The sequence below is a fragment of the Physeter macrocephalus genome, chromosome 16 (assembly GCF_002837175.3).
Source record: "Physeter macrocephalus isolate SW-GA chromosome 16, ASM283717v5, whole genome shotgun sequence".
Lineage (NCBI taxonomy): Eukaryota > Metazoa > Chordata > Mammalia > Artiodactyla > Physeteridae > Physeter > Physeter macrocephalus.
Window position 1 is genome coordinate 86,238,702 of NC_041229.1, and position 15,866 is coordinate 86,254,567.

General features: G+C 37.0%; 1 protein-coding gene across 2 annotated transcripts in view; it reads left to right on the plus strand.

Annotated features, from left to right (window-relative positions):
- Nucleotides 1–15,866, plus strand: part of CAPRIN1 (cell cycle associated protein 1) — a 36,040-nt gene that overhangs the window by 13,609 nt on the left and 6,565 nt on the right. For both annotated transcript variants that reach the window (XM_024118593.3, XM_028501474.2), the window contains 11 exons: nucleotides 1,840–2,078; nucleotides 2,171–2,253; nucleotides 5,670–5,807; nucleotides 7,435–7,487; nucleotides 7,565–7,651; nucleotides 8,749–8,904; nucleotides 8,995–9,103; nucleotides 11,582–11,643; nucleotides 12,121–12,231; nucleotides 12,449–12,598; nucleotides 13,563–13,713. In XM_024118593.3, the coding sequence (XP_023974361.1) occupies nucleotides 1,840–2,078; nucleotides 2,171–2,253; nucleotides 5,670–5,807; nucleotides 7,435–7,487; nucleotides 7,565–7,651; nucleotides 8,749–8,904; nucleotides 8,995–9,103; nucleotides 11,582–11,643; nucleotides 12,121–12,231; nucleotides 12,449–12,598; nucleotides 13,563–13,713 (1,339 nt within the window). The remainder of the gene's footprint in view (nucleotides 1–1,839; nucleotides 2,079–2,170; nucleotides 2,254–5,669; nucleotides 5,808–7,434; nucleotides 7,488–7,564; nucleotides 7,652–8,748; nucleotides 8,905–8,994; nucleotides 9,104–11,581; nucleotides 11,644–12,120; nucleotides 12,232–12,448; nucleotides 12,599–13,562; nucleotides 13,714–15,866) is intronic.

Here is a 15,866-nt window from a genome sequence, read left to right on the forward strand (position 1 = left end):
GACGAGCAGGCTCAGCGGCCATGGCTCACGGACCTAGCCACTCCGCGGCATGTGGGATCTTCCTGGACTCGGGCTCGAACCCGTGTCCCCTGCATCGGCAGGCGGACTCTCAACCAGTGCGCCACCAGGGAAGCCCTCCCCAAACATCTTTTGATGTGACAGAAGCCTTTGGGAACAGGATACAATTAAATATGAGCAAAGTCAAATAATTTGTTGAAAGTTTAGACCAGAAAATTAATATCCTTCTGAATTAGTGTTAGCTTATTTGGAGAAAGGCTTATAACGACGTTGAAATTTAAAGTTGCCTCTGATTTGGTGAAATGAATAAACAAAACGGTTTATTATGTGATGAGAGACAATGCAGTACAGAGATGAAGAGTTCTGATTGGAGCCAAACTGCCTGATTTGAATCCTGATTCTGCCACTTTTACTTAATAGCTGTACGACTTTGAAAGAGTCTGTACCTGTATCGGTCAGGGTTTTCCAGAGAAACAGAGCCAGTAGGGTAGAAAGGAAAGGATGGGAGAAAAAGGGAGAGGGGAGAGGCAGTAATAGTGCCTCATTATAGGGTTGTGCTTATAACAGTAAAAATGGCAGTAATAGTGCCCACCTCATTATAGGGTTATGCTTATAACAGTATTTGACGCATAACTAATCTATTTCATGCACTTAATATTATTGTTACTTATTAAATTTGATTAAAGGTGGAAAATATTGATACCACTCAAAACAGAGTAAGGGAAATTTAATTTACACCCAAGTTGGGATTTGTTCCACTTAGCTTAGATCAGAGCCTCAGGCTTGATGAACCCTGCCCAATTTCTTGTTTCTGATTTAAAAAAAAAAATGGGTCACAGAAGTAGAATTGTTGTATACAATTTAATATAGAATCTATTTTTGAAGCTACTGTCACTATGTAAATGAAAATACTTGTATCCTCCTTTGCTTCTTTTTTTAACACTGGTGTTTTCAGGAACTTTTTACTGGGCCTTTAACTTCATTGGCAGTCCTTTTATTTAACTCTGCACTTTCCACAGTTATTAAACACTTTTTTTGTTCTGCATTCAAGAGCTTCTTTAACCTAGTTCCAGCCTACCTTTTCTAGTCTTCATAGTCTTCCCTACTTGAACTCCTCATTTCATCCAAAGTGGCTTTCTTTATTATCTTACTTCTTTTGCTTTCTTGACTTATTTTCTCATTCCTGCCTTTCTTCCTAGAATGGAAGTGGTGGATTGTTGGGATGAGAAGGTAGTAGTGGGTTTGTTATCTTCTTGTGAGTCAATAGTAGGCAATTGAAATTAGTATTTTGAACCATTTTTTCATAGAGATAGACATAGATAAGATTTTTTTTTAATTGTGGCTGTGGTTGGGTTTCTTTTTTAATTGTCTCAGAACCTTAACTAAAATTTTTAGTTTTTATACTTTTTATTATGGAAAATTTAAAAACTAAAGAAAAGACTATAATGAACTCACATTTACCTATACCTAGCTTTTACAGTTACCATGATTTCATGGGCAATTATGTTTCATCTATACTCACACCTACTCCCTTGCACCCTGCCTGCTAGATTATTTTGAAGCAAATCCCCAATATATTGTTTCATTGATACCATTTCCATAGTGTAATACCTTCTAGGAAAAGATGTATTTTGAATTTCTAACAGCTACTTAAAACAGATTATTTATTAAACTGTTTTTAAGTTGGGAGTCATTCTTTTGTATATCAGGGTCACATTTAACTCAGTGAACGAAATATGTCTTATTTACATTGGACCTGAAATTGATGTAAAGGAGTTTCTTAAAACTTATTTCTACGGCTATGTTTATATTCTTATGCAGATTCAGAAAACAATAAAGAAGACAGCACGTCGGGAGCAGCTTATGAGAGAAGAAGCTGAACAGAAACGTTTAAAAACTGTGCTTGAGCTGCAGTATGTTTTGGACAAATTGGGAGATGACGAAGTGAGAACTGACCTGAAGCAAGGTTTGAATGGAGTGCCAATATTGTCTGAAGAGGAATTGTCGTTGTTGGATGAGTTCTACAAATTAGCAGACCCTGAACGGGACATGAGCTTGAGGTATAGTGGTATTTGATAATAGAAATTTCTAAATGTTGTGTTGAGTAGACAACCGAAAGGTAATTAACTAGCTGTTTTATTATTATTATAAGGTTGAATGAGCAGTATGAACATGCCTCCATTCACCTGTGGGACTTGCTGGAAGGGAAGGAAAAACCTGTATGTGGAACAACCTGTGAGTATCACTGAAAACTTTTGATTTTGTGACTAAGAAGCTTTAAAATTTAATGTAAAAGAGATAGCTAGTGGGAAGCAGCTGCATAGCACAGGGAGATCAGCTCCATGCTTTGTGACCACCTAGAGGGGTGGGATAAGGGAGGGTGGGAGAGAGAGGCAAGAGGGAGGGGATATGGGGGTATATAGCTGATTTACTTTGTTATACAGCAGAAACTAACACAACATTGTAAAGCAATTATACTCCAATAAAGATGTTTAAAAAAAAAAGTCAAATTCATAGAATCAGAGAAGGAAATGGTATTTTCCAGGGGCTGGGGAGAGGGGGAATGGGGACTTACTAATCACTGGGCATAAAGTTTCATTCAAGCAAGATGAATAAATTCTAGAGGTCTGCTGTACAACATTGCACCTGTAGTCAACAGTAATATATGGTACACTTAAATTTTGCTGAAAAAAAAATTTGTTAAAAGGTAGATCTCATGCTAAGTGTTCTTTCCACAATAAAATAAAATAAAAATAAATATTAAAGAAATTTTAGAACTGTGTAAATAACATTAATCTACTGTTTACTTTTTGGTTTATTTCCTTTTTGGATCTTTTTATTTGTTTATTTTTTGCAATTTTTTTGTGTGTAAGTCAAAACACCATCATCAACCAATCAAAAATCTATAAAGATGGGAGTCCTAAATTAACATGGTTTTGTTCATAACTTATTCTGCTTGAGGTGGACAGATTAACACCAAATTGACTTTCATTGTTTTTGGTATTAGATGGGGACTGGTTTTTCCTTACAGATGAAATTTTGTGAAAAACATTTACTGCACCCGGTACATTCTACTCATGGTTGTTGCCTTAGTCTATCTTTGGTTTTTCTTAAACTTCTGCTAATTTGGGACATTCATTTTTTTCTATGTTTTTAAAAAAGCTAATATCTAGGCGAGTATTCTATATGTGAACTCCTTAACTGTAAATATGCAGTTGTATGTTGTTTTTTTTTTTTTTAAAAAGGATATTTTTAAGTTACACTACCTCAGTAAATTAGGAATTTTAGATTTTAACCCCTTAGTAAATCAGGGAATAGATTCTTAGCTATTTTCAGTGTCGATTTAGGGAAGTAGATTTTTGAACATATTAAGGCAAAAATATCTGTTTATACCCTGTTTTTAGCTATTTGGTTGAAAACAGCTTATACTTTTTCTGGCAAAACTGTATGATGTAATTTGGAGTGTATTTGCTTTAAGGAGATGGGTAAATCAAATATGAGGAACCGATGCTTTTGTGTCTTTTCACGTAAGAAATCATTTTCTTGGTTTGTTAATTTGTGTTGTCTGTATTTCTTCATTAAAAAAAAAACTTTTTGGCTTCTTGATTTTAGTTCTGCTACAAATATGTACTGAATCCCCCACTTGAAGTTTGATTAGAAAGCAATTGACATGTGTATAAACTTGTTAGCTTCAAAAAGTAGCTTTAGGTCAAGCCTGATAAAATTTTCATGAGCACTGTTGAGGAGTAACAAGGGTTAAAGTGTAAGCCATAGCTTGTTTTGGTCTTATTTTCTACCTGGCCTCATTCCTGCATCTGAGGAATGTAACATCTTTATAGTTAATGGAAAGATATAATTTATTCATATTAGTGTTTTTATGTGCATTCAGTTTTCATAAGTTTTTAAAAAATAGTTCTGAGGCAGGAGATTCTGAAGCAGGGGGAAGGAAAACATGTGAAGTGTTCAGCATTCAAAAGTTAATAGTTATTGGGACTTCCCTGGTGGTCCAGTGGTTAAGAATCCGCCTTCCAATGCAGGGGATGCGAGTTTGATCCCTGGTCGGGGAACTAAGATCCTACATGCTTCTGGGCAGCTGAGCCCGTGCGCCACAACTAGAGAAGAATGAAAGATCCCTCATGGTGCAACGAAGATCCCGTGTGCTGCAACTAAGACCCAACACAGCCAAATAAATAAATAAATAAACGTGTGTGTGTGTGTGTGTGTGTGTGTGTGTGTGTGTGTGTATGTATATAAAACGTTAATATTTATTTACTTACTTATTTATTTGGCTGTGCTGTGCGGCTTGTGGGGTTTTAGTTCCCTGACCAGAGCTTGAACCGGGCCCTCAGCAGTGAGAGCGCAGTCCTAACTACTGGACTGCCAGGGAATTCCTGATAGCTTTACTTTTTTTTTTTTTTTTTAATATTTATTTATTTATTTGGTTTCATCGGGTCTTAGTTGCAGCTCTCGGGCTCCTTAGTTGTGGCATGTGAACTCTTAGTTGCGGCATGCGTGTGGGATCTAGTTCCCGGACCAGGGATCGAATCTGGGCCCCCTGCACTGGGAGCGTGGAGTCTTAACCACTGCAACACTAGGGAACTCCCCCTATAGTTTTACTTTTAATAGCATTAACTTTATAATACTTTGATATAATGTCCCTGAAGTTTCATTTTTCTGTATAGTGACCTATTAATAGTCTTGTGCTACATCTACTGTACAAGGCCAGGAAATGGAGATTAACTCCTGACACAAACCTTCCCCCACTGCCCTGTCCCCTTTACGTACCAAATTCTGACAATTTTATTTGCCTTTTAAATATCTTTTGAATCTACTCCTCTTTCTCTACTTTTCTGCCTTTCTGTTGTCTAATGCAGTCTCTTAACTGAATTCACCATCCATTCCTCTTTAAAATCTTTTAATGGTTTTATTTTAATCACATTTTATATACATTTGCCCTTAGTTTGTAAGACCTTGCATATTCTGGCTCTTACCAGTCTCTCCAGACTCATCTTTCCTTATGCTTTTTCTTAGTCCCTGTGCTCCAGCCACAATGCATACTTGAATTTTCTTGTATTTGGCACCCTGTGTACAGGGCTTCGTAAATGCCGTTGCCTCTGCCTTGAAACACTTGTTTCCTCTCTACTACTCATCTTTCAGATCCCAGCTCTTGCAGCCCTTACACCAGAAAAGCCTCTCATGGTCTCTCCCTGATTAGGTCTAGTCCGTTGTACTTCTGTGTAGTACTTTTCACAGATGTAATTTTACTGTTTTTGTGAGTGATAACTCTTCTCTCTTGGAGTGTTTGCTTAGTGAGGGCAGATACTGTATCTTTTACATACCTCTCTGTAGCCCCAGTGCCTAGTTCATTGCTTAATATACAGTTAGGTGCTAAATAAATGTTTATTGAATGAATAAATGATAATTGTCAGGGTTTTTTTGGACTTATTTAAAATACTTAAAAATTTAATACAAATAATTTCTTGTTCCCTATTATTCTGTAATAAATTTCTGTTGGAATTTAATGGTTTTATGTTTTTAAGTAACAGTTGATGGGGATTTTTTTTCTTACCACTGTATTTTGTAGAACGTTGAATCTTTTAAGTCAGGCATCCTCAGATAGTCCAAGACTATAATTAATATTCTGTTTTTAGATAAAGCTCTAAAGGAAATTGTTGAGCGTGTTTTCCAGTCAAACTACTTTGACAGCACTCACAACCACCAGAATGGGCTGTGTGAGGAAGAAGAGGCAGTCTCAGCACCTGCAGTTGAAGACCAGGTAGCTGAAGCTGGTGAGTACTCAGGTGTATATGAGCTTTAGTTTAGGGTCCTGGTTTTATTTTCCTTTGCCACAAGTTCAAGCTATACATTTATTTAGTTATAATTGTACACTTAGATTTTTAAAGAAACTTTAAGCATGACCAAATATTAAGACAAAGCATGTTAAGAGTAATTCCCAGAGGCATTAAATATCAGTTGTTTATCTTTTTTTATAGTTTTATTTTAAAAATTATTTTGGGCTGTGTTTGGTCTTTGTTGCTCTCCTCTAGTTGCAGCGAGCGGGGGCTACTCTTCGTTGCGGTGAGCAGGCTACTCATTGTGGTGGCTTCTCTTGTTGCGGAGCACGGGCTCTGGGCGTATGGGCTTCAGTAGTTCTGGCACATGGGCTCAGTAGTTCTGGCACATGGGCTCAGTAGTTGTGGCTCGCGGGCTCTAGAGCACAGGCTCAGTAGTTGTGGCGCACAGGCTTAGTTGCTCCACGGCATGTGTGATCTTCCCGGACCAGGGCTCGAACCTATGTCCCCTGCATCAGCAGGCGGATTCTTAACCACTGCGCCTCCAGGGAAGCCCCTATCTTGTTGATCACTGTTACAGACTGGTATTTCTGTTGCTGCAGTATTGCTAGGCTGGAGTATGGATGAGGGAGCAACTGTTGTAGGGTTTTTCAAATAGATTTTTGGCTGATGTACGCAGATTTATTGCTGCTTACAATGCCAGTGTATGAGGTGAATGGTATGAGGTTTTGTTCTGTTTTTTTTAATGATGGAGTGATTATAACTCCATGATCTTGAACTATAAATTCCTCAGTCACCAGAGATCTATTCTGGGACCTAGCACATCACTAATAGGTAGGTAAGCACTTACTGTGAGGACTTTTATGATAACGTAAGATGATGAATAAAATTTTGAATACTATAGGGAGCGTTGTTGGAGCATAAATTTTATAATGGGTAAAAGCATGGATTCCAGAATCAGACTGCCTGGATAAAATCTTGGCTGCAACACATATTAGCTATGTAACTTTGAGCAACTTACTGAACTTCTCTGTACCTCAGGTTCTTCATTTAGGAAGTAATAGGTAAAATATGTATACAGTGCCTGGCACATGGTAAGCATTAGGTTGAAACTAGAAGGGAACATTGCACATCAATGGAATTTATGGTTGCAGATCAATATAAGGCAGTAAGGCAGTCTTGTCTTTTTTTTTTTTTTTTGGCTATGCTGTGAGGCTTGTGGGATCTTAGTTCCCCACCTAGGGATTGAACCCAGGCCCAGGCAGTGAAAGTGCCGAGTCCTAATCACTGGACTGCCAGGGAATTCCTAAGACATTTTTTCCCCCCTTACCACTTTTACCAAGTAGATTAAAATGGAGACTAGGATGCTGCTTTATTGGCATTATACTTGATCCAGAACAATTACTATGGAAACTAAAATAATTGTGGAATAAATGGTAAAGAAAACACTTTCTGAATATATTGTTGTAAGAATAATAAAATACAGAAACGTACTGTTAACTGTAACTTTGTAAATAAATTCAGACTATGTAATGGTGAACTGTTTACTTATTTGGATTTAAATGAATTGTTAACTTTAAAAAAGTTTTCTTACACTCTTTTGTATCATTTTTTAACCTCTTAGAACCTGAGCCTGCAGAAGAATACACTGAACAAAGTGAAGTTGAATCAACAGAGGTATGATTTTTATTTAATGCTAGCTTTCCCTTTCTGCCTTTCAAACAGAGGTCTCAAACATTTACTTTGCTTTGCAGTATGTAAATAGACAATTTATGGCAGAAACACAGTTCAGCAGTGGTGAAAAGGAGCAGGTAGATGAGTGGACAGTTGAAACAGTTGAGGTAAGAGTTCTCTGTTACAAGGTTGATGTCTTTTGTCTTTAATTAGTAATTCTTATCTCTCCTAAGAACAATTTTAGATTAAGTCTTTTGCATTCTTAGTACATTTATTAGAATAACAAACTCATTATGTAAGACTGTTCTGTTTAAAAGGTGATTTTTTTGTCTTTGTGGATATTTAATATAATCACTGCTTTGCTGATCCAATTACAAAAAAAATACAAATATCCATTTATAATTTATGGGGTTAATCTATTAAAGTACATAATTTGTCTGTTATCAGGTTGCTCTATAAAAATCTGGGCTCCCACATGGATAGCCTTCAGAAAGATTACCTTACAGGGGTACATTAGAGTGTCATCTTAGACTTCTTCACCCTAGTGCTGTTTGGTTACCAGGCTCTGTTAGCTCAGTATTGCTTACAAAGGAAATAAGGTTGTGACTTGCCCAGGCTTAACAGATACGACTTGCCCAGGCTTAAAAGCCAGACAGAGGAATATTAATTTGATGTAATAAAAATTAGTGATATTTCTCAGCAGATCAGGGAATTACTAAAAACAATAATCAGGAGAAATTATTAGAGCTAGAAAAATGACAGGTAGAGTGAGCTTTGGCTTTTGTAGCAGTTTTGATGAGGCAATAGAGCTTGATCCTATGGTATTGCCAGAGAGAATGAAATGATAGGAACTCAAAGCTTGATAATAATAGCTAACATTTCTTGAATGCTCATTATATATCAGGTAGTGAGATAGATATATATTTGATATAGATATATAGGTTTGCTTAATATAGAAGGCTTAACAGTTTAAGCAAAACACATGATTTTAGGAAGTTATCACAGGTAGTCTTTCTTGAAAGCAGTTTACAAGGTAAATCTGAAATGCTACATGGTGACCCTGTGGAATTGGGAACACTGTAGAAGTCATAGCATTGATCAGAATGTTAAATTTGGCATAATTTGGTCAGGTTGAATACATTCCAGTCTGCTATTCTGTTTACAGTGTAGGTGGCATATGTAATTTGGGGACCAGTCATGATGATAATGAGTGGAGCTCTGTCATTCTGCCAACCCGGTCCCCTCTCCTTCTCTCCCATTTTAGGTGGTAAATTCACTCCAGCAGCAACCTCAGGCTGCATCTCCTTCAGTACCAGAGCCCCACTCTTTGACCCCAGTAGCTCAGGCAGATCCCCTTGTGAGAAGACAGCGAGTACAGGACCTTATGGCGCAAATGCAGGGGCCCTATAATTTCATACAGGTAGGTGCAGTTTAGTCAAACACTACGACAGAAGGGTTAAGTGTTTACATTATTTAACTTAATTCCATTACATTCTACCTAAACTTGTAGGATTCAATGCTGGATTTTGAAAACCAGACCCTTGATCCTGCCATTGTATCTGCACAGCCTATGAATCCAGCACAGAACATGGACATACCCCAGCTGGTTTGCCCTCCAGGTTAGTAATGATACATGTTTATGTAAGAAATAAAGTATAGAGCCAATGCTTTCAGGTTTTGTAAAGTTTATGAAAATTAATTTTTTTCTTTTTAATGCTTAACTTTTAGATCTTGTATCTTTTTATTTATTTATTTTAAAATATTTATTTATTTATTTGTTTGTTTACTTTGGCTGCACCGGGTCTTAGTTGTGGCATGCGGGATCTTCGCTGTGGCATGCGGGATCCTTTTTTTTTTTTTTAGTTGTGGCATGCGGGCTTCTTAGTTGCGGCATGCGGACTCCTAGTTGCGGCATGTGTGCGGGATCCAGCTCCCCGACCAGGGACCGAACCTGGGCCCCCTGCATTGGGAGCATGGAGTCCTACCCACTGGACCACCAGGGAAGTCTTTGTATCTTTTAATTCGATGAGAAATGTTACTGCTTTTTCCTGTAATATGAATAATACCTGTAGTTCCATTGTTGGTGGTGGTGGATTTTTTTTTTTGTAACTTTATTGGCATACAGACATATAGAAAAGTACATGCAAATTTATAGCACAGTGAGTTTTCACAAACTTGAACACTCCAGCACCCAAAAGTGGAACTTTACCAGTATCCCAGAAGCCTACTTGTGTTCCCTTTTAGTCAGTAGTTACCTCTCTCCTTGCCCCATTAGTAACCACTTCCTGACTTGTAAAACTGTAGACCTGTTTTGCTTGTTTTTGTGTATAAATGAAATTTTGCTTGGCTATTTAAATTTCAAAATTAATCTAAGAATAAATCTAGTATTAACAGGTGTCTTTCTCTGAAGGATGATTGCAGCTTTTTAGGAGAATTTCTGAACATTTTATTACTTAAATAAAAAATGAGATGCAGTAGTGGAGTGGGTAAGGGAATGCTCAAGAGGAAAGTGGAAGAGATAGTAAGTTTCAAACTCTTACTAGTCTTACACCATTATTTGAAACAGCAGCATACTAAATATGGTTGGTGCCTTTGTATCAGCTTAAGTGGAGCATCTCTTTAGGACCATTAGTAATTGTAAGTCTTGTTTTTTTTCCTACAGCATGTCAGCATTAAGGGCATAAAAGTGGAACCATGTAAAGTAACACATTTAATGTTGTTAATCTTAAGTGTCATAAAAGGAGTTGCTGGTAATAGCATGTTTAATGAACACAGTTAATATGGTTAAGGTAATTAGGATTTCTCTAAAGTAAAGGGAGCTCATATCTCTACCAAGAATTAGAAAACAGATCAGTGTTCATTTTTTGAGCTCTACCAGAGGAAGAAAATACATAGTTTTCTTAGCTGCGCCAGTCAACACATGCAGCACCGATGTAACCTGTAAAGCTGTTTAGATGTTCAGGTAAGGCTGAGTTCACTAGACTCTCCAGTGAAAACGGATGATTTCCAAATGGCTAATGAAAGATAGTGTATTTTTGATTATCTGTCTAATGGTGATTTAGGAGAGTAGTGGAAGGATGGTGAGAGTTGGCAATAATATGCATGTTGAATTGAATATAGGCTTTTTAAAGGTATGTTTTTATTTTTTCCAATGGAAACATTTGAAATTATATTGAAAGTTGATAATGTTAAAATGTTACTGAATATTATCTAAAAGTTTTGAGTAAGAGTAATGCTACTTTATGGTTACTGCTTTTTTTTTTGTTGTTAAATTAATTAATTAATTTATTTATCCTTGGCTGTGTTGGGTCTTCATTTCTGTGCGAGGGCTTTCTCTAGTTGCAGCGGGTGGGGGCCACTCTTTTTTTTTTTTTTGCAGTACGCGGTCCTCTCACTGCTGTGGCCTCTCCCGTTGCGGAGCACAGGCTCCGGACGCGCAGGCTCAGCGGCCATGGCTCACGGGCCCAGCCGCTCCGCGGCATGTGGGATCCTCCCAGACCGGGGCATGAACCCGTATCCCCTGCATCGGCAGGCGGACTCTCAACCACCGCGCCACCAGGGAAGCCCAAGGGGGCCACTCTTTATCGTGGTGCGCGGGCCTCTCACTGTCACGGCCTCTCTTGTTGCGGAGCGCAGGCTCAGAAGTTGTGGCTCACGGGCCCAGTTGCTCCGCGGCATGTGGGATCCTCCCAGACCAGGGTTCGAACCCATGTCCCTTGCATTGGCAGGCAGATTCTCAACCACTGCGCCACCAGGGAAGCCCTGGTTACTGCTTTAAAAGGCTTTTTGTGGGTAACATTAGCATTGATTCTTACCATTCTGCTCTATACCTCTTCATTAGTACTGTCTCACTAACACTTTGCAAAACAAAGTGAACGCCATTGTGACAGCTGACTTACAATGACTATCAATTTATTGAAAATGCTCACTTGAAAGCTAAAATCCTGCCTATACTTCCCCATTTATTTTCATGATTGCTGAAAAGTTTATATAGGATTTGGCTATAGAAAATTGACTTTAAAGAGCAAGTAAAGGTATTTAGACATCTCTGAAGAAATCTGATTTTGTATGACAGTATTTTTTGATCAATTTTGCAGTTCATTCTGAATCTAGACTTGCTCAACCTAATCAAGTTTCTGTACAACCAGAAGCTTCACAGGTAAGAGTGATATAAATATTTTTGCAGGTTTTTGTTTTTAATCATTTCTTGGGTCTCTTTCTTAGTTAGCTTATGAAAACCAGGTAGGAATTTGTTAAGTGTCCAAGTCTGGCATGGGTATCTATCAGCCTTTATTTCCATCTTTACATTTATTTTTCTTTTGATGAACTAAAATTTTTTTGTTAATCCTTGTGTTTTATAATTATAGTGAAGGAAGAACGTTTTTAATTTTGAACTGAGAATTTAAGAAGACATATTTTAGATTTCATAATTTTAAAACTTAGTGTAGATGTTATCTACATTTGTGGGGAGCTTCATAACTGGACTAGGGTTTATTTAACTTTGAGCTTTAATAATATATATATATTTGCAGTTGTTAGGTTTTATAGTCTCTTTATCATATCTATTTCTTAGCCCTCTATGTATTAAAGGTGGTTTATAACAGAATGAAGCTTTGATTTCTTTACTTCTTTGTAGGTTCCTTTGGTTTCATCCACAAGTGAGGGCTATACAGCATCTCAACCCTTGTACCAGCCTTCTCATGCTACCGAGCAACGACCACAAAAGGAACCAATTGACCAGATTCAGGCAAGTTCTGTTACCAGGTCATGTAAACTTGATGAGGCAATTATACATGAATTGGGTGGAGGTAAATAACTGTTAATATAGTGTCTCTGAGTTTTGGACCCAATGCATGCACTGTAGTATTTTTGTTTCATAAAATAGTTGAGCTTGTTAACATACGTATGGGTAGTAGACTTGGCTTAGTTTACCACTAAAGTGCGATTATTCACTTTGTGTTTAGGCAACAATCTCTTTAAATACAGACCAGACTACAGCATCATCATCCCTTCCTGCTGCTTCTCAGCCTCAGGTGTTCCAGGCTGGGACAAGCAAACCTTTACACAGCAGTGGAATCAATGTAAATGCAGCTCCATTCCAATCCATGCAAACGGTAAGCAAATTAATTCAACTAACATTAAGTGCCTGGTGTGTATTATCTTCATGCTAGAGTCTCAACAGAAAGTCTTTATTTAACTTTGTGCTTGAGTCTGAATCTGCCCTAACTGTAGGGTATATTTAGTTGAACACAAACTCTCATTTTTTTCTGTTCCCAGAGATAAATTTGAGTCTTAGGAGTTATGTGCCCATATCTTCTTGTTTTGTAGTTTCACCATTTTGATTTGATTAACAAAATTTTAAACATGAAAAAAGTAGACTAGTATAACATCTATTATATATATAGATCACTACCTAGATTTAACAACTGTTTATACTTTGCCATATTTGCTTAATCTTTTATTTTACTGAAGTATATCTCAAAGTAAAGTAATGGACATTATGATACTTCACCCTGGTTCTTCAGTAAGCATCTCTAAATTGCAGAATTTCTAGAAAATAATGATAATGAAAATACTGAGATTGATGGGATACAGCCAAAACTGCTCACAGGAAAATTCAGAGTTAAATGCTTAAGATACAATTTTTTTTAAAAATATCAATAAAAATAAAATAATTATTTAAATTAAAGTTCTTAGATTTAATTTCTGTAAGTGATATTTTATCAGGGGTTTGCATCTTTTAAAAAGATTTCTCATTTATAATAGCATTTCCAAGGCTTCTGATTATGTCTTTTTAGATTTTTAATCCCCATTTATACTCTGCTTTAAGTGCTGTATGGTATATATGTATTTTTGACATTGAAATGCATGAACTGAGGGGTGTGTGTGTGTGTGTGTGTGTGTGTGTGTGTGTGTGTGTGTGTGTGTGTGTATGAGAGAGAGAGAGAGATGTCTGAGACTTCTGTAATGGTCTTTCTTACGTTTCAGGTAAAACCAGAATTGAGATCTGCCATGTTAAAAGTAGGGAAGTGATTAGCATAAAGGGAAGAACTAATCATTTACTTTATTTACTTATAGGTGTTCAATATGAATGCCCCAGTTCCTCCTGTTAATGAACCAGAAACTTTAAAACAGCAAAATCAGTACCAGACCAGTTATAACCAGAGCTTTTCCAGTCAGCCTCACCAAGTAGAACAAACAGAGCTTCAGCAAGAACAGCTTCAAACAGGTAGGAAAACCAGTGTCACCTCCTTGACTACTTGCTTTGCAGTGCAGTTATTGACAGTGTTAGGAGAGTTTGGACTTTTGAGTGGCAGTGTCCAAGAGTTTTTGTTTTGGTAGTGACCATATGAATTTTTCATTGCTGATCCTGAGTAAAATCAAGCCCATATTTGCTGTATGTGAATTATTGCAGTTTTTGGAGGCTTTATGCCCATTTTCCCTTGGTTAGTGAGTTTTCATAATATCCTGTCCTATTTCATTATGTGATTTTAGCGGAATTAAACTTGTTATTCAAATTGTGATCAACTTTGCTCTTAATTGCTAATTATTTGAAGCCTGCTGGCATGATACCTGGCAGCAAGTTGGTTATACAAAATTAAGCAGTAAAGGAGTTGGTGTGGCTGCATTTGGTTGACTAGGTTGAAACAAGGTCCTTGTTGGCAAGTAAGGTCATAATTTGGCCAGTTGTCATACCTATCACAATAATAATGCGGATATAGATATTTTAGATTTCTTACATTTGTAAGACATAAATAGCTTTTTTAGGTCTTTGGTTATTTAATTCTTAAGAGATTTAATTGGAATCCCACAACAAGCTAGCAAACCCTATTAAGAACCATAGGAGTTAATACTTTTAATTTTATTGGACTGACTGATGTGAGTAACTGGACTGACTGGTGTGAGTAGCTATCTCTAATTGTCTAATTTCTTGACAGACCTGGGTCAACATTGATTTTTCTTACATATCACCATAGTATTCAGCATCACTAATCAGGGAGGTTGAATCAACCACAGTCTGACAGAAATTTGGCAGTTATGCTATCTGTGTTTTTGAATGATAAAACTGGACTTCTTGTTCTCAGGCTCCTTTAATTATTCATTGCCATGTACAGGCGTACCTTGAGGATATTGCAGGTTCGGTTCCAGACCACTGCAATAAAGCAAATATCTCAAAGTGAGTCACGTGAAATTTTTGGTTTCCTAGTGCATATAAAAATTCTGTTCATACTATACTATAGCCTATTAAGTGTGCAATAATAGCATTATATCTAAAAAAACAGTGTACATGACTTAATTAAAAAATACTTTATTGTCAAAAAATGCTAACCATCCTCTGAGACCTCACTGAGTCATAGTAGTAACGTCAAAGATCACTGATTACAGATCACCATAACATATAATAATGAAACAGTTTGAAATATTGCAAGAGATACCAAAATGTGACCCAGAGACATGAAGTGAGCAAGTGCTGTTGGAAAAATGGTACTAATAGACTTGCTCTATACAAGGTTGCCACAAACCTTCAATTTGTAAAAACAAAACAAAACAAAACAAACGCAGTATCTGTGAAGAGCAATAAAGAGAAGCACAATAAAATGAGGCATGCCTGTATTCATAAGTTGGTTGTGGAGCAGATATATTTGGTGCCTTTAGACATTATGCTAATATGCTTGCTGTTTTACCTTTTTTTCAGATGGTGTAATGAAATTAAAAATTACTATATATCATTTGATTTGGTTAGTTTGGCCCTTTGTGCCAGTTGATTTCAAGCTATCTTGTTCTTATATTCTACTTGACATTACTAATTGACCATGAAGCACTGTACTAGATAACCTTTTGGTACCATTTCAAAATACACATTATTTATGAAACTTCATAACATTTACAGATATTTTCAGTAAAAAATCAAATCGGCCCGTATGCTTTGCTCAAACACCTCCACCCTACCACTCTGATCTAGGCAGCCATCAGCTCTTATCTGGAATATTGCAGTTGTCTCCCTTGACTCTATTTTAGTCCAGTCTGTTCTCCACACAGTAGCCAGAGTGATTATTTTAAAATGTAAATCAGATGTCTCTCTCCTGTTCAGAACCTCCCAGTGACTGCCAATTACATTTAGAAAAGAAATCCAAAGTCTTTACCTTGGTTTACAAGATCCATGATCTGGCCTCTGCCTTGATTCTGTTGTATATCCTATTTTCTTCCTTATGTGCCCATACCAGCCACAAACACAAATTCTTTCCTTTCTCAGGGCCTTTACACTTTCTTTTCTTTTTGCCTGAAACTTTCTTCCACTGATGTTTGCATGGTTTGCTTCTTGACTTTTAGGTCTATGCTCAGATATCACCTCACAGAGACCTTCCTCCATTGCCTTGTCCA